Raw genomic sequence first — 23,050 nt, forward strand, 5'->3', positions numbered from 1 at the left:
CATCCAGACATGAAAGTCACTACCGCAGTAGTGACGTGTCTTCCAGGAGAAAGAATCCTCAACCCCGACATGTTCCTGTTCCTCCTCGGTACCGGAACCACAGGAGAACTTCATCTCCTCCGTACCGAAGAGATGTCGGGTTCGCCATGTACGGAGCATTAAAGACTCCGTTCTCAGACGACATCACCCGAACTCCTTTGCCGCGGAACTACCGGACACCGTCAATGACTTATGACGGGCTAGAGGATCCTCATGACTTCTTGGGACGCTATCAATATAATATGGCGAACCAGGGTCTCAATGAGGTCCATATGTGCAAGCTGTTCCCCGAGCTGCTCATTGGGAACGCCAGAAGGTGGTTCGACAGCCTTCCTCAAGGCAGCATTAGATCCTACCGAGATCTAATGGATGCTTTCCACCGGAGGTTCTTTCAGAAAGCGGAAGCCCGGATCACTTCGGCTCAGCTGCTTTCCATTCGTCAAGGTCGCGACGAAAAAATCAGCGACTTTATGACAAGATTCCACAAGGAATGCCTGCAAGTAGACGATCTCAACGATCTGCTTATCATCTCGGCATTCCAAAATGGAATCCTGCCCGGAGCTCTCTACAGGAAGCTCGTTGAGTGCGGTCCGCAGACAGCTCAGGAAATGTGGGACATTGCGGACCAGTACTCCCGGGCCGATGAGGCAGACCGTCGCAAACGGTCGTTAGACAGCTCATCGTCCCGAGAAGACAGAAGGAAGCCCGATCATAGCGATCGGGGGCATCCTCGCCGGACTCCATTTGAAAGAATTCAAAAGGCTCCGGTGCAAGACAGATTGGGACCCCGTCTCAATCCCGAGAAGCCGCCCGCTCAGTTCGTACCGCTGAACAAGTCAAGAGCGGAAATTTTCGAACTACATTCCGATATGTTCGAAAGACCAAAGCGGATGACGAAATCAGCCGCAAGGCGACCTCAGGATCAATATTGCTCCTTCCATCAAACCCACGGTCACGATACCGAGGAATGCCGAGATTTGGCTGCAGGTATTGATGTTCTTGTGAAAACAGGAACGTTAAAAAAATACCAAAGCAAGCAGCCGAAAAAGAACAAAAGGCAGAGAGGTGCGAACTGCAATCCTCAGGATCCGAAAAAGCATGAGGATTCCGAAGACGACGACGAGCCGCAATATGATGGAGTAATCCAGACTATTGATGCTCTCCCTGCCGGGAAGACTAAGTCGTCCCTAAAAGCAGAACGCAGAGGTTCCAATCAAGAGGAGCCAACACATAAAAGGCTGAAGAAAGACGAAGTGATTACATTTTCAGATGCCGATCCCGTCCCAGCCATCTCTCCTCACCAAGACGCTATTGTCATTCACGCCGGAGTGGCAAACAAACTGATCCACAGAGTATTTGTGGATACAGGAGCGTCAGTCAGCATTCTTTTTAAAGAATGTTTCGATAAAATGGAAGTGGATCCAGCTCGGCTCAGTCCGGCTCCACTTCCTCTGAAAAGTTTCGCCCAGGAGGACACCCGCCCTGAAGGTATTATCAGCCTTCCGATCACGGTAGGAAAAGCGCCTACAAGCTCCAATACGATGATCGAGTTCTTTGTGGTGAAAGCTCGGTCCCCGTACAACATCATCCTGGGGAGAGACTGGCTCAACACAGTTCGGGCCGTTTGCTCTACTTATCACCTCACCATCAAGATCCCCACTAAAGGTGGGATAGCGGTCATCCGAGGTGATCAAAAGAGAGCAAAAGAATGTCTGCAGATTGCGCTTAAAAGTGCCGAGCAATCAGTTCGGCACCATCAAGCATAGCAATCACAGCAACCGGAGTCAGAGGCAAGCGAGATGACCGAAGTCACTTCAGAGCCGAACTCAATGACCGTTCAGTTATACGAAGATGATCCATCCAGAACGGTCAAGGTCGGCTTCGCAGGAACGCCTCTACTCCGGGAAAAGACCATTCAGCTCCTCAAGGAGTACAAAGATGTCTTTGCATGGTCTCCGTTGGACATGACCGGAGTGCCCCCCGAGGTAATCACTCATCGGTTAAATATTGATCCTTCAATCCGGCCAGTAAAACAGAAGCAAAGACTCTTTGCGGCAGAAAGAAGCCAAGTCATCCATGACGAAGTCCGCCAATTACTAAAAGCGGATGTACTATTCGAGGTGAAATATCCTTCTTGGGTGGCCAATCCTGTGATGATCAAGAAAAAAGGAGGAGGATGGCGGATGTGCATAGATTTTACCGATCTAAACAAGCACTGTCCAAAAGATTGCTATCCCCTTCCGAATATAGATAAAAAAGTAGAAGCTTTGATCGGCTTCGAAATTTTCTGTTTTCTTGATTTATACAAAGGATATCACCAAGTGTTGATGGATAAGAGTGACGCTCCGAAAACAGCTTTCATTACCGATTTCGGCATTTTCGCTTATAAAAAGATGCCATTCGGTTTAAAGAATGCCGGAGCCACTTATCAAAGGATGGTAGACAAGCTTTTTCGGCACCTAATCGGGAAACAGGTTGAAGTGTATGTTGACGACATAGTTGTCAAAAGCAAAAGCACTTCGGAGTACGAAGGCAACCTCAAATCCACTCTCGACGTGCTCCGAAAAGCCAACCTCAAACTCAACCCCCAAAAATGTACCTTTTTGGTAGATTCAGGAAAATTTCTGGGTTGTTGGGTTTCAAAGGACGGACTCAAGGCAAATCCCTCAAAAGTTCAAGTCGTTCAGCACATGGCAATGCCGAAGTCCATACATGACGTGCAAAGGCTAACCGGATGTCTAGCCGCACTGAATCGATTCCTTTCCCAAGCAGCCGAAAAGCAACTGCCGTTCTTCAAGGTGTTGAAAAAGGCACCCAAGTTCGAGTGGGGAGCCGAGCAGAAAAAGGCCTTTGACGAGCTCAAAAGTTATCTAGCCGAGCTTCCTATTCTCTCTGCTCCAACCGAAGCCGAAGTAATATTCTTATACTTAGCGGCATCAGATCAAACCATCAGCGCGGTGCTTGTACGAGAAGAAGGCCTAAAGCAGTTTCCCATCTACTTTACAAGCCGAGCATTAAGAGGTCCAGAAACAAGGTATCAACCTCTGGAAAAAATTGCTCTGGCGTTAGTAAATGCAGCAAGGAGACTGCGGCCATACTTCTATGCTCACACGGTATGCGTCTTAACCGATCTGCCTCTTCGGCAAGTTTTGACCAAGCCAGAAGCATCAGGCAGAATCGCCAAATGGGCCATAGAGCTGGGAGAACACTCAATCGAGTACCTACCTCGGAAAGCCATCAAGGGACAAGCCTTGGCAGATTTTCTTACAGAAGCCAAGTTCGATCAAGCAATTCCTGTCATTGCCGAACAGAAAAAGTCTGCCAATGCCGAACTAGCACAGCCCTTGGAATCCGAAGTAGAGCCGCCAGACTGCTGGAGCGGATTCGTAGATGGAGCTTCAAACAAGATGGGAAGTGGAGCTGGTATTTTACTCGTCGCTCCCGACGGACACGAGGTAACCTACTCACTTCGGTTCCTATTCCCCACTACTAATAATGAAGCCGAGTACGAAGCCCTCCTGGCCGGACTCCAGTTAGCGCAAAGTCTGCTCGTCAAATCTCTCAAAGTCCATTGTGATTCACAAGTCATAGTAAATCACATGTTGGGTACAAGTGAAGCCCGTGACGAGAGAATGAAGAAGTATTTGGACAAAGCGCAAAGCATCAGCCGAAGTTTCTCCTATTTTCGGATAATCCGCGTTCCCAGAGCGGAAAATAGCCGAGCAGATACCTTAAGTAAGTTGGCCTCAGATCCGAGCTCAAAGGCGGAAGAATTAATGCATCGAAGCATTGATGAAGCCGAGGTACATTCAGTATCCAGCTCGCCGAACTGGATGACGCCGATCTTGCAGTATCTGGATCAAGGACAATTGCCCGAGGATAAGAGAGAAGCTCGGAAGATCACGTGCCGAGCACTTCGGTACGAACTTCATGAAGGAGTCCTCTTTAGAAAGTCTTACCTCCAGCCGTTATTGCGGTGCGTAGGACCAGAAGAGACGGACTACATCCTCAGAGAAGTTCATGAAGGATCGTGCGGCAGCCACATCGGAGCTAGAGCTTTAGCTAAAAAAGTTCTAAGATGGGGATATTATTGGCCAACCTTGGTACAAGAAGCAGTGCAGCTCGTCAAGACCTGCCCGAAGTGCCAAATCCATGCAAATATCCCAAGGATGCCGCAAACCGATCTATCCACTATGCAGAGCCCTTGGCCTTTCATGCAATGGGGCATAGACATAGTGGGACCACTTCCTCAAGCTCCTCGGCAAATGAAATTCCTAATCGTTGCCGTGGACTACTTTACGAAGTGGGTGGAAGCTGAACCATTAGCTACGATAACGAGCTCGAAGGCATTGGATTTCGTCTGGAAGAACATAGTGTGCCGATTTGGCATACCCCACATCCTCATCTCGGATAACGGGACTCAGTTCACCGACAAGACGTTCAAGAATTGGTGCCAAGAGCTGAATATTCAACAGCGGTTCACTTCGGTCTCTCATCCACAAGCAAACGGACAAACGGAGGTAACAAATCGTATCCTGGTGAAAGGGTTAAAAGCTCGGTTAGAACAAGCCAAAGGACAATGGGTAGAAAATCTCCCTCAAGTCCTATGGTCCTACCGAACTACACCCACAACCTCCAACGGTGAAACTCCGTACAGTCTGGTATACGGCACTGAAGCCGTGATTCCGGTGGAGATCGGCGTACCCAGTCCCCGAACTCTAAATTTCTCCTCAGAAATGAATGACGACGGACTGAGAGCCGAGCTAGATCTTGCCGAAGAAAGAAGAGAATTGGCATGCATAAAAGCAGCCAAGTACAAGGAGCAAGTAGCCCGGTATTACAACCAAAGGGTGAAGAAGCTGCAATTTCAAGTGGGAGATCTCGTCCTGAGAAACAACGAAGTAAGCCGAGCAGAAAAGCTGGGCAAGCTCGAACCCACATGGGAAGGTCCGTATCGGGTGTCAGAAGTCCTCGGCAAAGGGTCTTACAAATTGGCTCACATGTCAGGAGAACAGGTACCCCGAACATGGCACATTTCCAACCTCAAAAAGTTCCATTTGTAAGAGACAGTCCGGTCAGTCAGTCTTGAGTCCTGTTTGCTCAATGTGCTTTATTTTGTTTGCTTGGTCTTTATTTGTCTCTGTGCGTTTTGTCTGTGTGTTTTATCTGTCTCTGTGTGTGTCGTCTCTTACAAATGTTACTGAGGTATCTTGTTCTTCGAAGGCTGATCCCCTTCTTAGAACATATACAAGACCACAATTCAGCTTAAACAAGCAGTTCGTCTGAAACGAGCTGCAACAAGCCAACGATTGTGAGTCAAAGCTTCTACAGAAGATACAAGACCACAATTCAGCTTAAACAAGCAGTTCGTCTGAAACGAGCTGCAACAAGCCAACGATTGTGAGTCAAAGCTTCTACAGAAGATACAAGACCACAATTCAGCTTAAACAAGCAGTTCGTCTGAAACGAACTGCAATAAGCCAACGATTGTGAAGTCCAAGCTTCTAAAGAGGATACAAGACCACAATTCAGCTTAAGAATCAAGCACTTCGTCTGAAACGAACTGCAACAAAAGTCTGATTCTCGCGATAAAACTTGCCTGAATTAGGACTAGGGAAAGTCCGATCCACGCGATAAAACTCGCCGAATTAGGACAAGGGAAAGTCCGATCCCCAAATTAGGACAACGGAAAGTTCGATCCGAGCGATAAAACTCGCCAAATTAGGACACAAGCCAAGTCCGGTCAAAGAAGAGTTCACTTCATCAGACCGAGGACAAACATCAACTTACCCCGTACCTTTATCCAGAATGCCGAAGTGATTCACTTCACTTTTCGGGGGGGGTAGTGATGGAGTACGTACTAAGCAAGCCCAACAGCAGTAAAGCCCAAGAAAGAGTATCAGTTCGGCATGGCTAAAGAGTATCAGTCCGGCATGACTCAAGAGTTCAGTTCGGCACAACCACAGAGTTCGGCCTCAGCCTACAGCTCGGTAAAAGCCAACCAATCAAACTCTGCTCTCTGGTCGGCATCAAGCTGTACTCTCAGATCGGCAAAAGCTGCTCGGCAATAATTCAGCAGTCCGGTCTCAGTATTCGACCGAACTAGGAAATAGTGGACTCACGCAAGATTTCCACCTCCGCTACACCGACGATCTATTTAGTGGTGTCAAGCAGTCATTAACTCATGCAGGATAGTGGACCCATGCAAGGTCGCCACGACCTCCACGACATCCACTACTTAATAAATGCTGCATGCCACGATCTTGGTTCAATGTATAAATAGAACCTAGGTCAGATAGATAAGCTCCTTCTGTTAACTTCTGTTAAGCTCTCTAGAGAGAAAATAGCAAATAGCAAGTCTGTATTGTTAGCTGTAGAAAACAGATCAAGCAATACAACTCTGCCCTTTTTTCTTCCCGTGGACGTAGATTTACCTCAGTAAATCGAACCACGTAAATCTCTGTGTGTTGATCTTCCTTTATTTTTACGAGCATTCATCACCATCAAAAATTCGCGGAATCATCAGTAATAGACTTTCATTTTGATAAAAAAAACATATTGAAGTATTATATTTAATATTTTATTATTTATTATTTTATTCTGCCCCCTCCATTTTTTAATCCTGGATCCGCCACTACACTGCATTACCCAGGAAAGCTTGAATCTTGTTTATTTTTGGTATAATATAATTTGTGGGATTTATAGTTATGTGCTGAAATAGCCCATTATGTTTATTCTGGTTTGCATTTTGCTGCACCAAATTTACAAATCTCATAAGTTTTTTATTAAAGGTGTCTTCATGTTTGGTTGATAAAGCTGTATGCTTTTGTTAGGATTCGATAAAAAATGTAAGGATATTATCAAATAATGCAGGCCAATAAGCTATGGTTTTCAAATACGAAGGGGAAATATGCAATTCAAATATATAAGTATATAACATGTTCCATCGCATAAATAAGAGCCATAAAAACAGCAGTAACAATTATGGATATCTCACATTTATTAATATCACAGTATTTCATATGAATCACGAGAGTTTTGATTCACTACATAACAGAGCAAACTAAGCCATGGCAACCAATTCTTCCTCAAGAGCAATTTCTCTTCACCTTCACATCATCGGCCTCACGTTGAGCCGAGAGACTAGTCAGCCTGCCGTCGAGATGGACGGCGGTGAGTTTCTACTCAATGTTGGTGAATTGATGCAAAGGCATACCTGGCTCCAGTAAGATACCCAGATGCTTCGGATTTCGTGGGTGAGACAGGGGTCGGACAACGCCTCAATCCACCTTTTGATGAAGGAGAAATGATAAAAATGAGCTCAACTATGCTTTGGAGTTTCAAAGAGGTATCTCTCACCGGGCTTGAAGTTGTTCTCCTTCTCAATGCAGACCTGTATCGATCAATGAAACACTTTTACGTGAATTCTGGTGTTCCTCAAGTGACACATTCAACTCAAACCCGGTAAAATACAGGTCTAATCCACAACAGCAGAATCATAGGCATGAGAGCTGTTAGTTTCTGGGATTACATGATAACAAAACCGGGCGTAATACAACCCAAAAGAAAGAAAAGGAGAAACTGAACTAAAGAAATTACAATAGAAATCGAAACAACTAAACCAGTATGAAAGCCGAGTCGAGGAGGCCTCTTCCCGCAAGACGAGATACGCCCCGGTAGTGCTCTTCGGTTTGGCGTGTCGTCCCCAAAGGTAAAACGGCTACGTCTCTATTGATGCAGCACCGCAATCAGTAGAGCTCCGGCGAACTGGATGAAGGAGAGGGCAGAGCTTCGACAGAAGGACAATGCAGAGAGAGGGAGAGAGCTTATGCAGAGAATGCTTGTAGGTGTGTGTCCTAATGCAGTGGTATGGCTAGCCTATTTATAGGCCAACCACCATGCAGGGTCAACCAGCCATTGAAGGCTCATCATGGCAAAAACGTAACCGACGTCGGTTACAGGCGTGTGGCTGGAATGTGCCACCCGTGTGTGGAGCGTGTGGATTTCTCACGTGGCAACCGTGACTGTGCCTCGCTTGACGACGTGTCAAGCCACTTGGATTGCTGACTCGGCGGTGGTCCAAAAAGAATAGTTTGGGCCAAGCACCAAGCCCAAAGACCACCCAAAGACCAATTGCCAAGATCAAGATCGAGATCGAGATCGAGATCGAGATCGGGCTCGGGCTCGGGCCCGAGGCCCGCGGCCCGCGAGCGCGAGCGCGAGCGCGAGCACGAGCACGTGCACGGGCACGGGCTCGGGCGGGCGGGCGGCGGCGGCGGCGCGCGCGTGTGCGCGCGTGTGGGCTCTTTCACCCATCTTGGTCCACTATAATTATTAAGTAACATAAAGTCACTTAATTTATACACATTAAAGATGTGTTAATCCTCCAATGTGGGATAATTAACACTAGTTAATTATTCCCTAAGCTCCATCTCCAAGCTTTAATTAAAAGCTAATTATGCCCAACTTTAATCCACTATTTCTCACTCACCGGAAATCGGATTTGAGAAAGTGAATATACTACATTTACCTACGTAAAATGTAGATCGACGCTATGTCATTTAATTTCACAAAATTAAATGTCTCGTCACATTTATTATTTGGTCAAAATCCATTGACCGGGCATATTTAATCCATGATTTTTACAATCCCCCACATGAGTGGAAATAGCCGAATGCATATGCATGCAGACACAAGCTCAACCCTCGCGAGGTATATAAGCATAAGGATAGGTAGTTGTTGACTTTGAACCCTCCATAGTCGACACCATCGGATACACAGGCGGCTTAGTAGCGCGATGCTTTGAACTAATCCCCCACGGCGTGCACCGAGACAATGGTGTTAACGCTTAGACACCTCAACCTCATCCGTTCTCACGTTTTGTGTCCATTGCGGTCTTGGACACCACTTTGGATTCATAAGTGCATTTTTTTTTATGAAGCGACCACACTTCGTACTTACATAGGTGATTCTTAGTCAAGTACCTTGCCATACTTGGTCTCTTTGAGAATTCCATCTCTTTGAGATCCTTAAGAACCATTAAAAGTCATAGACTTAGCCTTTACCACTAGGCAAGCTCTCCAACACTCTATTGCTCTCTAGGGAATAGATATAGTTGAGTGTTTCTCATGAACTCTCATAGCTTAGTTGTCCCTTTGAATCAAGTTCTTGGGATCTCCAGTCATCATGGTTGGGTTACCACTATGATAGTTCTTTAGTTTGTGGATTTCAAACTCATTCCCTCTAGCAACTTATTCATTTGATCACGGTTTAACCCTTTGGTTAGCGGATCCGCTAGATTATCTATTGACTTCACATAGTCAATTGTAATCACCCCTGTTGTGATCAAATGTCTCACGGTGTTATGTCGTCGACGTATATGTCGAGACTTACCGTTATAGAAACCATTGTTTGCCCTTCCAATAGCCGCTTGGCTATCGCAGTGAATCAGCACTGGTGGCACTGGCTTAGACCAACATGGAATGTCTTCAAGGAAGTTCTTAAGCCACTCGGCTTCCTCACCAGCCTTATCCAAGGCAATGAACTCCGATTCCATTGTTGATCGGGCTATACATGTCTGTTTTGTGGATTTCCACGATACAGCACCACCCCCAATAGTAAAGACGTATCCACTTGTCGAAAGTGAGTCTCTATTATCGGATATCCAATTGGCATCACAGTACCCTTCAAGTACCGGGGGGTTTCTCGAGAAGTGTAGCCCAAGATTTTGAGTGTGTTTTAAATATCTCAAAACCCTCACAAGAGCTCTCCAATGCTCTTTGCTTGGATTGCTCGTGTAACGACTTAACTTGTTTACGGCACAAGCAATGTCAGGTCGAGTGCAATTAGTCAAGTACATAATGCACCCGATGACCCGTGCATACTCTTCTTGTGCAACGGGCTCGCCTTTGTTTTTGCTCAAGTGAACGTCGAGTTCAATTGGAGTCTTAACCGGCGCGCCATCATAGGCTTTGAATTTATTCAATATCTTCTCAACATAATGTGATTGTGTTAAGATGATTCCATCATTCGTTCTTAGAATCTTCATTCCAAGAATTACATCGGCTAGACCCATGTCTTTCATGTCAAAGTTTCTCTTTAACATGGCCTTTGTATCGTTAATTACTTGAGTGTTGCTACCCAAGATTAACATATCATCAACGTAGAGACACACTATAACATGACCGTTATTAGTGCTCTTGATGTAGACACATTTGTCGCACTCGTTGATTTTAAACCCATTTGATAACATCACATTATCAAACGTCAAGTGCCATTGCAATGGCGCTTGTTTCAATCCATATAGGGATTTCACGAGCTTGCATACCTTTTTCTCTTGTCCAGGTACTACAAACCCTTCGGGTTGTTCCATGTAGATTTCGTCTTCTAGTTCACCATTCAGAAACGCGGTCTTTACATCCATTTGATGAATCTCGAGATTGTGCAATGCAGCAATAGCGAGAAGCGCCCGGATAGATGTAATCCTTGTTACAGGTGAATAGGTATCGAAGAAGTCATGTCCTTCTTTTTGTTTAAAACCCTTTACTACTAATCGGGCTTTATACTTATCAACTGTTCCATCGGCCTTAAACTTTCTTTTAAGGACCCATTTGCATCCTAAAGGTTTAGCACCTTCGGGCAAATCAACCAACACCCATGTGTGGTTTAGCAAAATTGAATCAATTTCGCTTTGAACAGCTTCTCTCCAATGCAGCCCGTCTGGGCCAGCAAAGGCTACTTTTATCGATGTTGGTTCTTCATCCAACATGAAAGCAATGTAGTCAGGACCAAAAGTTTTTGGTGTTCTGACTCTATTACCACGTCTTAGTACTGTATCTTTTGGATCGGGCCTTGCACGCTTGCGCGATTCAGGTTCCGCATCTGTTGATTTAGAACTAGTGGCTTCTTCTTCCACTTGTTTAGAACTAGTGGCTTCTTCAATTCTTGTCTCAGAATTGGTTGATACCTTTTCCTTATCTTTGCAAGGAAAGGTATTTTCGAGAAATACAGCATTCCTCGACTCAATTGTTGTTCCTACTGTGATAGTCGATATTTCAGACTTGTGAACAACAAATCGATATGCACTACTGTTAAGTGCATATCCAATGAAGATGCAATCAACAGTCTTAGGTCCGATTGTAACTTCTTTGGGCGGAGGAACCATCACCTTTGCCAAACACCCCCACACTTTGAGGTATTTGTAGGATGGCTTCCTTCCCTTCCACAACTCATAAGGAGTAACATCTTTTCCTTTGAGAGGGATTTTATTCAAGATATAGTTTGCTGTCAAAACAGCTTCCCCCACATGTTATGTGGTAATCCTGAACTGAGTAGCAGTGCATTCATCATCTCTTTTAGAGTTCGATTCTTGCGTTCTGCAACACCATTAGATTGTGGTGAATATGAAGCAGTTGTTTGATGAATTATACCACTTGAGTTGCATAACTCCTCAAACGGGGCTACATATTCGCCTCCTCTATCGCTTCGAATCATTTTGATTTTACAACCAAGTTGATTCTCAACTTCGTTCTTATAATTTTTGAACGCCTCTATTGCTTCATCTTTGCTTCTTAAAAGATAAATGTAGCAATATCTTGTGCAATCATCTATGAAAGTGATAAAGTACTTTTTACCACCTCTAGTTTGCACCATCTTTAAATCACATACGTCCGTGTGAATTAATTCAAGGGGTTTTGTGCTTCGTTCAACCGAGTGAAACGGCAACTTAGTCATTTTTGCTTCAAGACAAATTTCACATTTATCTTGGGTATCCAATTCATTAGCCTTTAGTAAATCTAAATTCACTAATCTTTTAATAGCTTTTGAATTCACATGTCTCAATCTACAATGCCACAAATTTGAAGACTCAATCAAATAAGAGGAAGTAGATGCTTTATTCTTATTAGCCAGTGGCTTTGGAACACGCAGTGTTGCTACACTAAGCTTGAAAAGTCCGTCGGTTACATAACCTTTTCCGAGGGACTTCCCAAACTTATACAATGCAAACCTATCGGATTCAAATACAAGTTTAAAACCCTTATTCACTAGTATTGATCCTGAAACTAAGTTCTTCCGGATGTCCGGAACGTGCAGCGCATCCTTCAAGGTGATTGAGACGCCAGACGTCATCTTGAGGATTACATCACCAACTCCGAGGATTTCAGACGAGGCTTGATTCCCCATGTTTATCTTTCTCCCTTCAACGTTGTTGTAGGTGGAGAACATACTCCTATCTGCGCAAACATGTGCAGTAGCGCCGGTATCAATATACCAGCCACCCTTGTTGTTGTTAACAAGGTTGACCTCTTCAGTGACCACAGCAATGAGGTCGTTCTCATCCCAGTCCTTGAACTCCTTCTCAACGACGTGGGCAGTCGGCTTTCTCTTCTTGCTGCGGCAGTCTTTAGCAAAGTGGCCTGGTTTGCCACACTTGTAGCAGTCGCCTTCAAACTTCTTTGAAGGCTGCTTTCCCTTCCCTTTGTCGTTTGGACGGTTTGGGCGAGGGCGTTTGTTGGAGGGACCGCCCCGCTCCAACAGGTTGGCTTTGGCTTCATTTGGGGTGAAGCCCTTAGCCTTTTGATCACTTTTGCGCACGTCGGCCTCAATGCGCAACTTCACGATCAAGTCTTCAAGGGTCATCTGCTTTCGCTTGTGCTTGAGATAACTCTTGAAGTCCTTCCAACTTGGAGGGAGCTTGTCAATGATCGTGCACCTTAGAACTTATCGGGCAAGGTCATCCCTTCAGCCACTAAGGAGTGGATGATCATTTGGAGCTCTTGGACTTGCTCCATGATGGGTCGAGAGTCGACCATTTTGTAGTCCATAAATTTGGCTACTATGACGTTCTCGGTCCCTGCAGCATTATCTATGCTATACTTCTTTTCTAGGCTTTCCCACATTTGTTTAGATGTGGTTACATTGGAGTATACATTGTACAAACTATCATCTAAAGCACTTAGAATGAAATTTTTACAAAGATAATCTCCTTTCCTCCAAGCTTCATAATCTGCCATGACTTCGAGCCTAGTCTCTTGGTCGCTTGGCACGGGCGGCTCGTTCTCCGTGAGGAAGTTGGCGACGCCCAATGTTGTCAAGTAGAACAACATCTTCTGGTACCACCGCTTGAAGTCAGATCCTCCAAACTTTGGTGGCTTCTCGGCAGGTGGCATCATTCTTGGTGCCAAAGGTGCCGCGCTTGGTCCTTGGAAGGAACCAATTCCGTTGCCCCCGAAGGAGCCAACAACATGGTTGGGCATAGAGCCCCCACCATTCATGTTGGGCATAGAGCCCGCCATGGTCGTACCAGCCCCGAAGGGACTAGCACCCGCATGAGACCCGAAGGCCCCAGCATTCGTGTTGATCCCGAAAGATCCAACACTAGTATTGAGCCCGAAGTCACCAACACTCGATCCATTAAAGGATCCGAAGGAACCACTAAAAGTGGAACCAACCGAACCACCAAAGGTGGAACCAGTGGACGCCCCGAAGGGGTTGTCCCAAACCCAAGGGACGGTGGATGAGGCAGCTGGGAAGCCGGGAGTTGGCATCATCGAGGGAGCCGATGAAGTGTTGACCGGTCCAGTGGTCGCCATGGTGGAGGGAATTGCGGCGGTGGCGTTGGCAGCAGCGGTGTTGGATTCCGTCGACATCTCCAGCAAAAGGTGTTAATGTTTCGGAAGTTTTAGTTCAGTTTAGAAGTCCAAATTCCTTCAAAGGCAAGTTATCTCGTCTTGCGATTGTTGGTTTCTGGGATTACAAGATAACAAAACCGGGCGTAATACAACCCAAAAGAAAGAAAAGGAGAAACTGAACTAAAGAAATTACAATAGAAATCGAAACAACTAAACCAGTATGAAAGCCGAGTCGAGGAGGCCTCTTCCCGCAAGACGAGATACGCCCCGGTAGTGCTCTTCGGTTTGGCGTGTCGTCCCCAAAGGTAAAACGGCTACGTCTCTATTGATGCAGCACCGCAATCAGTAGAGCTCCGGCGAACTGGATGAAGGAGAGGGCAGAGCTTCGACAGAAGGACAATGCAGAGAGAGGGAGAGAGCTTATGCAGAGAATGCTTGTAGGTGTGTGTCCTAATGCAGTGGTATGGCTAGCCTATTTATAGGCCAACCACCATGCAGGGTCAACCAGCCATTGAAGGCTCATCATGGCAAAAACGTAACCGACGTCGGTTATAGGCGTGTGGCTGGAATGTGCCACCCGTGTGTGGAGCGTGTGGATTTCTCACGTGGCAACCGTGACTGTGCCTCGCTTGACGACGTGTCAAGCCACTTGGATTGCTGACTCGGCGGTGGTCCAAAAAGAATAGTTTGGGCCAAGCACCAAGCCCAAAGACCAATTGCCAAGATCCAAGTCCAAGTCCAAGTCCAAGATCAAGATCAAGATCGGGCTCGGGATCGGGCCCGAGGCCCGCGAGCACGTGCACGGGCTCGGGCTCGGGCGGGCGGGCGGCGGCGGCGGCGCGCGCGTGTGCGCGCGTGTGGGCTCTTTCACCCATCTTGGTCCACTATAATTATTAAGTAACATAAAGTCACTTAATTTATACACATTAAAGATGTGTTAATCCTCCAATGTGGGATAATTAACACTCGTTAATTATTCCCTAAGCTCCATCTCCAAGCTTTAATTAAAAGCTAATTATGCCCAACTTTAATCCACTATTTCTCACTCACCGGAAATCGGATTTGAGAAAGTGAATATACTACATTTACCTACGTAAAATGTAGATCGACGCTATGTCATTTAATTTCACAAAATTAAATGTCTCGTCACATTTATTATTTGGTCAAAATCCATTGACCGGGCATATTTAATCCATGATTTTTACAAGAGCGAGATTCGTTCAGATTTTATTAGAAGTCGTTTACCTTGAGCCTCCCGAGCATCATAGTTATAGCGCTGTAGAAGACGTGAAACACGGCCAAGAAGAAGATGAATATGTGGAGTTGATGAAGTGCACTTACAGAGATCAGAGGCTCAAATCCCTACCAAACCCAAAACACAAAAATTTATTTTTTATTATTTTGATCAATTAATCTATCACATATATATGAGAAAGGAGATGGCATTGTTACATTATGACAGCCTTTGGGTGTGTCAGAACCTCCTCCCAACATCCTTCGTTCGAACGAGAAGAGCCTCCTCCGATGGGCCGCATCCGCACCACCACCACCACCACCCACCTCATGATGATCATCCTTGAACTCACATGGCAGCATCGTCCTTGAGATTTTCTCGGGGATGCAGACTTGCGTGATGTAAGTTTGCCCAAACGTGAGGAGTAGGGATATGAATCCGAGCACCATAAGCTCTGCAGATTGCACATGAAAAATAGAAGATGAGCAACTCAGAGAGAGAGAGAGAGAGAGAGAGGTCTTGCCTCCTTTGATTTTCTCAAGAGCTTCAACCAATGCCATTCTCTTCCTCTTTTCAAAAGCCTACAAATACAAAGACAATTATGGTTAACAAACATTTCAATGGAAGAATCTAATGTGGAAGAAAAATGGATCAATAATTCATCAAAAATCAAGAATCATTATATCTGCAGAAGCCTAAAATAGCTTTCACCATCTGATGAATCAACAAAGAAACATCAAATCATGATACAACACACGCACTCAAACATACATCTATCCCAAAAAAATATGATCTTGGCTTTTCTCAAAGCCAAAAACAAGACCTCAATTAAGAAAAAATAAAAATTGTTGCTAATAGTTATATCTACACAAGTCTTTAATAGTTTGTTTCATCATTCTGAACCAAAATGGAAGCATTGAACATAATAAAAAAATAAATTTTCCCAAAAGATTATGATAATGGCTCTTCTCAAAGCCAAACATTACAAAACTTGAAGAAAACAAAACAAAAATCAAGAGGAAGAAATTAGTTTCAGAAATACATGTGATGTTTTATGAATGGTCTTCTCCAATATGATCGAAATCACAATGATCACTAGAGTTACGAGCGCCACCACCCATGTGGGGGTGGTGTCGAGCTCCCTCCCTCCTCCGCCTCCGCCCATAGTCAATAATCAACAAGAAAAGGAAAGGAAAAAAGAGTCAAATTTGTTGATTTCTCATGTCTTTTTTCAAAGTACGAATGAAAAAAATTCAATGTGAAAGAATCATTTTTGGTAGGCTTTTTTCCAATAATAGTAAGATGAAAGAGAGTTTTTGAAGGAAGAGTAAGGCCGGTTCAAGGAAGTTGCAACAGAACTGAACCGGGATGAGTTATATATTGGGGCATGGAGAAAATAATTTGGGATATAAATGAGAAAAATAGTTTGGGAATTAATAGAATTATTTATTTATTTATTTAAATGGATTAAATGCATGAGATATAATTGTGTGTGAGAAAGAGACAGGACATGACATTGAAAGAAATTATGATAACTTGAAGATTGTAACGATCTAATTCTATTGCTCAAATTAGTAACAGAAACATTAATCAAAATGCTACTCTAAATTAGAAGAAAATTTGTTTTGCTGCTGCTGTGAATCACTCGGCACAAACACAGGAAGCTGCCCTCCACGCTGCGACCTCCCCTGCTGGTAATAGCTTGCCGTCGAGCTCTGCTGCGGAGGACCAGTCGAGCGCCCGCTCCTGTTCAGCTGCTCGTTCACGAGCGGCCCTCCAAAGAATATCGACTGGCCCGAATACGTGAGCTCCATCGCAGAAGAGGAACCACCAACGCTCCTCGAGGCGGACGAGACAAACCTTCCCGCCTCCGGATCCCAGTACACTGAGGACTTTGCCCCGTCTGTGGGCCTCACATTGTTGTTACTGTTGTTCTTCCTCGCTGGGATCCGAGGAGCCTCATTGGTCTCGCTGGCCCTTGCCGACAAGAGCGAATGCACAACGGAAGACTGGTACATCGGGTTCAAGTTCGACGAGTGCTGCCCTGCCATCGGTGAGGGGGTGACGTTTGCGGCGAGAGGGCTGCTCAGGTTGCTGACGCTGTGGGCGCATGTGTTGACATCGTCCCGACTGGCTCGGCTAGGCGGGTACGAGCTCTTTGCCGGCGATAGTCGGGAAGTGCCCGCTCGAGAGTCATAGTATCCGTGTCTCGTGCTAGTAGGGCTGCTCATGGTTGTGCTCGACATGTGGTCGCCGTCGTACGGATTAGGTCGGGAACCGATGGGGCGTAGAACGGAGGACGACGCTCGGGCCTTTGCACCGGCTTTGATCGCCTCGTGGGAGTCCAGTTTCGCCAGCTTCCATGCGCTGATTCTGATGGGGCGCTGCGGCACTTTTTTGCCTTGAACTACGTGATCCGGATCGACCGTTGATGGCAGCCGACCAGGCTCGAGGTGAGGCACGATTTCATCCTGCAAACCAACAGGGCAACAAGAAACTTAAAACCAAAGAGCTTTCCAACACAATCAATCCGATAAATGATCAGATGACAAGCAACGGACTCCACATTCAACATGATAAACGATCAGATGACGAATAATAAAAAAGGCTTCGAGTATTCATTCAAGAATTGCAGGTTCTCAAGTATAGCGAAGAGGCAAATATATTCAATTAGTACTCTAATCGAATTTCAAACGAAGACGGCGTCCCTTGTCTACAGTATTTTTTATGGCCTCCTAATAACTGAACAAATCTTTAGAACACATACAAGCAATGCATTAAGACGAGTTTTCGTAGTCCTACAGGTAATACAGTATAACTTAGCTTTTTCACCTAAAATCAGCAATGTCTAGACGCAACACACGAAAACGAGGTCATATTCAGCATCTGGAGAAGCATCATTGTTACCTGATGATCCATAAATATCCTCGGTGGAGTGCACCAAGCGCCTTTATATTGTAGACCCATTCCAAGGGAACTTCTACCGCTAATGGTGGTCACAGCTGAGCTGGTTGGCGAAGATGGTAAACCTTGTTGATCTCCTCCCTCTACAGAAGGTCCGGGGGGTTCACTTTGGGTCCTCATGGCAACCACATATTCATACGTCGTGATACCCTGCAGAAATAGGCAAAAGAACATAACATAACCACACTGCCAACTTTGGTTATTGCTGACACACGACTCTTGGAGCATGTCATGGAGGGACAAATAAGAATATAATCTTTCGGCCCACCTTTCGAATAAGAATGATGTGAAAAAAGAATAACTCTCCCAAAGGAACAGTCGCGAGTAAGGAAACAGCTGTACATAGCGCCTGAAAAGGAAACAAACACGTCGATAATTGAATCTTAGCTGCAAAATACACGAGCCAATTACCTAAAAAAGAAGATAAATATAGAAAAGGTTTTAATAATATACCACCACAGTAGCAAACGGAGGACGAGAAAATCCATCTCCGAGCCTGTCCACGATTGTGTTCTCAGTAGCTTTTCTATCAACAAAACAGCGAACAAGAACAGCAATCCCCACTGCGCATTCAAATACGAGCTGGAACCAAAAAGGCATGTATGTAAAAGAGTGGTAAAACGGGATTGGCCTTACGAGCAAGACTGAGAAAGGACTAGCGACTTTCTTAAGATCTTACCCAGGCAAGGCTTGCAGCCATTAAGCATACAAACGATATGTAGTTTTTCCTGCCCACACAATTATTCAGCCACTGCAAGCATCGCAAATCAATGACAGTAAAAAGCCATCAGATGTGAAAGTAACGAGTAACGATACTCATCCACAAAAATAAAAATCTGTCTGAGGCTTTGATAATCTATAGGAGCATAATACACGACATGATTATCCATCGAATAAAGTGAAACTTTTTTACTCACCCGGCAATGATGATCGAATCCATCAACACATTTGTCACAACTTCTGCAATGTTTGCTGAACTTCCTCACCTAAGAAGTGAAAGCCTAGTAAATATTAGACATATAGTACTAAACAAAATCAGCAATTTGTTACCGCCACCAATAAATTATAACTGTAGAAAAAATTAGCAAGAAATGAATCAATAGGAAACCATAACACCTTCCCCATTCCTCTCTAATGGAGTACTCCCAAAACTTCATGTTACTAATGCATAACTACCCATCCCCTTAAATAGACCAAACAGCTGCCATACCTCAGCATTGCACAATGTGCAGAACAAAGCCTCCTCCTCGCCATTTTCTTCCTCTAAATTAATTTCATCCTTGCGACAATCCTCTTTCACAAGACAATAGCAAAGGCAACATCCGACATTCAAACAACGACGTGAATCATGTTCGTATGATGTTCCTGCATTCTTCAGCCCTACAAATTTACCGGGCTCTTCAGCTGCAGATAACGTACCTAATCACGGCCATAAAGGTTGTCACCAAAAGATTAGGATAAACTAGCAATGTAGCCATCGAAAAGAAACCAAATGCAGGTAGATGGAGTCTTCACTTTGTATATTCCCGTTTAAGTAACTCACCAGTCAACTCTGTGCCAACATGTGATGTGTATGTCGACATCTTGTCATTGTCTGCTTCAATGAGAATCCCAGGATCAGCAGGATCAATAGCCGTGCATCGCACATAAAGTATAAACACAGAGAGTGCCTACAAGAATGTTGGAACGTGATAAGAGTTGAAAATATTTGATCGAACAGACTTAAAGGGAATAATGAGCTTCAATCGCACTTACCAGGAAAGAATAGATGCCTGTAGCAATGTACTCAAAGATTTCCTTCCCCAAAAAAGGAGCGAAAAACGCATAGAAAGCAGCAGATAATAGGAAAAAAACTGCCATTGCCACAACCTGCATAGGGAAGGAAAATTTCAAGAATGTGGACACAAGAAGCATATTCCAAATCATTTTACTCCATATAATACTATTAAAATTAATCACTAATTCAGCACCTACTGCCAATAAGCACTAGAAATTAGAAAATGACACCTCAATTTGATCATATTTCAACTCAATTTCATCCCCCTCAATATAAATATGCAGAAGTTACTAAAAATCTGCAAGTATCAATTTCCAAATTTGCTCAAACATGCATTATCCAAATAAATTTATATAACCCTCCAACATCCATAATATTGTAATTGCTTCATGGAAACTACTAAAATCAACACAACAATCCCAGAGATGGAAACGTTTAGCAGCAAGAATCAACACCAAACTAGAAAAGATGGAAACTTTCGAACTCTCAGCACACCAAAAATATAACCCACATTCAGAAACCTCAACCAATCAGAATGTAGAAAAAGGATTCAAACAAAATGAAAGAGAAAAACTAAAGATTCAAACCTGAAAGGAGTGAGCTGGAAGTTGCCACCCATGACGCCTCGCCATAGATTTAAAAACAGTGTGAGATTCAATACCATTCACACTCTAACAAATCAAACTTCAACTATGCCACAGTCCAAAAACAGAGGTGAAAAAATGAGACATAATCTACAGCAACCATATATTTCCTCCCAAAAAATTGAGTAAACAACTGAACCCACAAACTGCAATATCCCTCAATGGCTTCTAATGCTGACCCAGATGCAAAAATCACAATTTGGCACGACCCATTCAGTTTTTCCTCTCTCAGAACTCTAGGCTTCTGCATTTCGATTTATCGATCAATGAGCTATCTTTAAGATGAAGAAATATAAAAAGAAAATAGAATATGGATTCTGCTATTTTTGTCTACTAGTAAAAAAATTGACTATTTACTAGAGAGACTTGGTCACTCAGTTTCTTCATCTTGAATTTTCACCAAATCAACTTCTACTATTACTAGTATTATTTTTTCATTTTTTGTTTATGTGAGGATGTATTATTTGTATTTAAAAATCCATTTACATTGTAATTCTTTTTTTTTAAGTCAAGAAAAGAATGATCAATGACTAGCGTTTTAATTTTCACTCCAAAACGAAGCACCAAATAAATAAATATATTTCCTTATTGGGATTGATGGGGTGCGTACTAAACAAGCCCAACAGCAATGACGGCCCATCAGCCCAAAGCCCAAGGAAGAGTATGAGTTCGGCATTAGCAAAGAGTTCGGCCTCAGCCTACAGCTCGGTAAAAGCCAACCTATCAAGCTCTGCTCTCAGGTCGGCATCAAGCTCTACTCTCAGATCGGCAACCAAAGCAGGAGTATGAGTTCGGCATTACCAAAGAGTTCGGCCTCAGCCTACAGCTCGGTAAAAGCCATCCAATCAAGCTCTGCTCTCAGGTCGGCATCAAGCTCTACTCTCAGATCGGCAACCAAAGCAGTTCGGTCTCAGTATTCGACCGAACAAGGAGTTAGTGGACCCATACAGGATGTCCAACACACCCACTACCACGTGGTGTCAACTCAGGCCACGATCGTAGGCCATGACCTACGCTACATCCACGATCTTAGGCCATGACCTACACGACATCCACGACTTAGGGTGGTGATGCAAGCCACGATCTTAGTTCAAGATATAAATAGAACTTAGATCAGATAGAAGAGGGTTAAGCTCTCTAGAGATAAAATCATATAGCAAGTCTGTGTTGTAAGCTGTAATCCCAGATCAAGCAATACAATCTTGCCCTCCCTTCTTCCCGTGGACGTAGATTTACCTCAGTAAATCGAACCACGTAAATTCACCGTGTCGTAATTTATTTTTACGAGCATTCATCATCATCAATAATTCGCGGATTCATCACTGGCGCCGTCTGTGGGAAACAGAGAACCAAATTTGTGATAAGCGAATTTTTGACCCCTTTTTCCACCCCAAAAAAATGCATACCAGATTACACACTACCCGTAATACCGTTCGTGAAAACCATGAGGAAGCTAATCCAGCCCGCAGGTCCAGAAAACAGCCTCGGGAGACATCTACTTCCAGTTTTCACGATGAAGGAACAAGCCGCTCAAAAGGTCCACACACCGAGTCTTCCCAGCAGCCTGATTTGAATGAGGCTGTCAAGCTGTTCTTGGCTGAGAAGCAGGATGAGTTCTTAGCCTTCCTGCAAAAGAGCCAAGAGCCGAAGACGAAAACGGTGGATTCTCCTTCCCCATCCAGACATGAAAGTCACTACCGCAGTAGTGCCGTGTCTTCCAGGAGAAAGAATCCTCGGTACCGGAATCACAGGAGAACTCCATCTCCTCCATACCGAAGAAATGTCGGGTTCGCCATGTACGGAGCATTGAAGACTCCGTTCTCGGACGATATCACCCGAACTTCCTTGCCACAGAACTACCGAACTCCGTCAATGACTTATGACGGGTTGGTGGATCCTCATGACTTCCTGGGACGCTATCAGTATAATATGGCGAACCAGGGTCTCAATGAGGTCCATATGTGCAAGCTGTTCCCCGAGCTGCTTATCGGGAACGCCAGAAGGTGGTTCGACAGCCTTCCTCAAGGCAGCATTAGATCCTACCGAGATCTGATGGATGCTTTCCACAGGAGGTTCTTTCAGAAAGCGGAAGCCCGGAATACTTCGGCTCAGCTGCTTTCTATACGTCAAGGTCGCGACGAAAAGATCAGCGACTTCCTGACGAGATTCCATAAGGAATGCCTACAAGTAGATAATCTCAATGATCTACTTGTCATTTCGGCATTCCAAAATGGAATCCTGCCCGGAGCTCTCTACAGAAAGCTCGTGGAATGCAGTCCGCAAACAGCTCAAGAGATGTGGGACATTGCGGACCAGTTTTCTCGTGCCGATGAGGCAGACCGTCGAAAACGGTCTTTAGACAGCTCATCTAGAGAAGACAAAAAGAAGCCCGGTCATAGCGATCAGAGGCATCCTCGCCGAACACCTTCTCCACTAAAGGAGGGATGGCGGTCATCCGAGGTGATCAAAAAAGAGTAAGAGTTTGCAGATTGCGCTTAAAAGTGCCGAGCAATCAGCTCGGCACCATCAAGCATAGCAATCACAGCAGCCGGAGTCAGAGGCAGGCGAAATGACCGAAGTCACACCGGAGCCGAACTCAATGGTGTACGGCACTGAAGCCGTGATTCCGGTTTAGATCGGCATACCCAGTCCCCGAACTCAATTTCTCCTCAGAAATGAATGGTGACAGACTGAGAGCCGAACTAGATCTTGCCGAAGAAAGAAGAGAATTGGCCTGCATAAAAGCAGCCAAGTACAAGGA

The 23,050-nt window shown here is 44.7% G+C and overlaps 1 protein-coding gene across 1 annotated transcript; it reads right to left on the reverse strand.

Annotated features, from left to right (window-relative positions):
- Positions 1 to 16,415: 16,415 nt before the first annotated feature.
- On the reverse strand, positions 16,416 to 20,564 carry LOC121765884 (protein S-acyltransferase 21-like). The gene is made up of 10 exons (XM_042162164.1): positions 20,233 to 20,564; positions 19,624 to 19,737; positions 19,412 to 19,538; positions 19,079 to 19,287; positions 18,786 to 18,854; positions 18,548 to 18,619; positions 18,322 to 18,450; positions 18,137 to 18,217; positions 17,812 to 18,018; positions 16,416 to 17,375 (listed from the first exon to the last, which is right to left on the reverse strand). Exons 1-10 carry the CDS (start codon positions 20,275 to 20,277, stop codon positions 16,503 to 16,505), a joined length of 1,926 nt encoding a protein of 641 aa, XP_042018098.1. The 5' UTR covers positions 20,278 to 20,564; the 3' UTR covers positions 16,416 to 16,502.
- Positions 20,565 to 23,050: the final 2,486 nt, after the last annotated feature.

The sequence above is a fragment of the Salvia splendens genome, chromosome 14, assembly GCF_004379255.2.
Source record: "Salvia splendens isolate huo1 chromosome 14, SspV2, whole genome shotgun sequence".
In the NCBI taxonomy this organism is placed as follows: domain Eukaryota; kingdom Viridiplantae; phylum Streptophyta; class Magnoliopsida; order Lamiales; family Lamiaceae; genus Salvia; species Salvia splendens.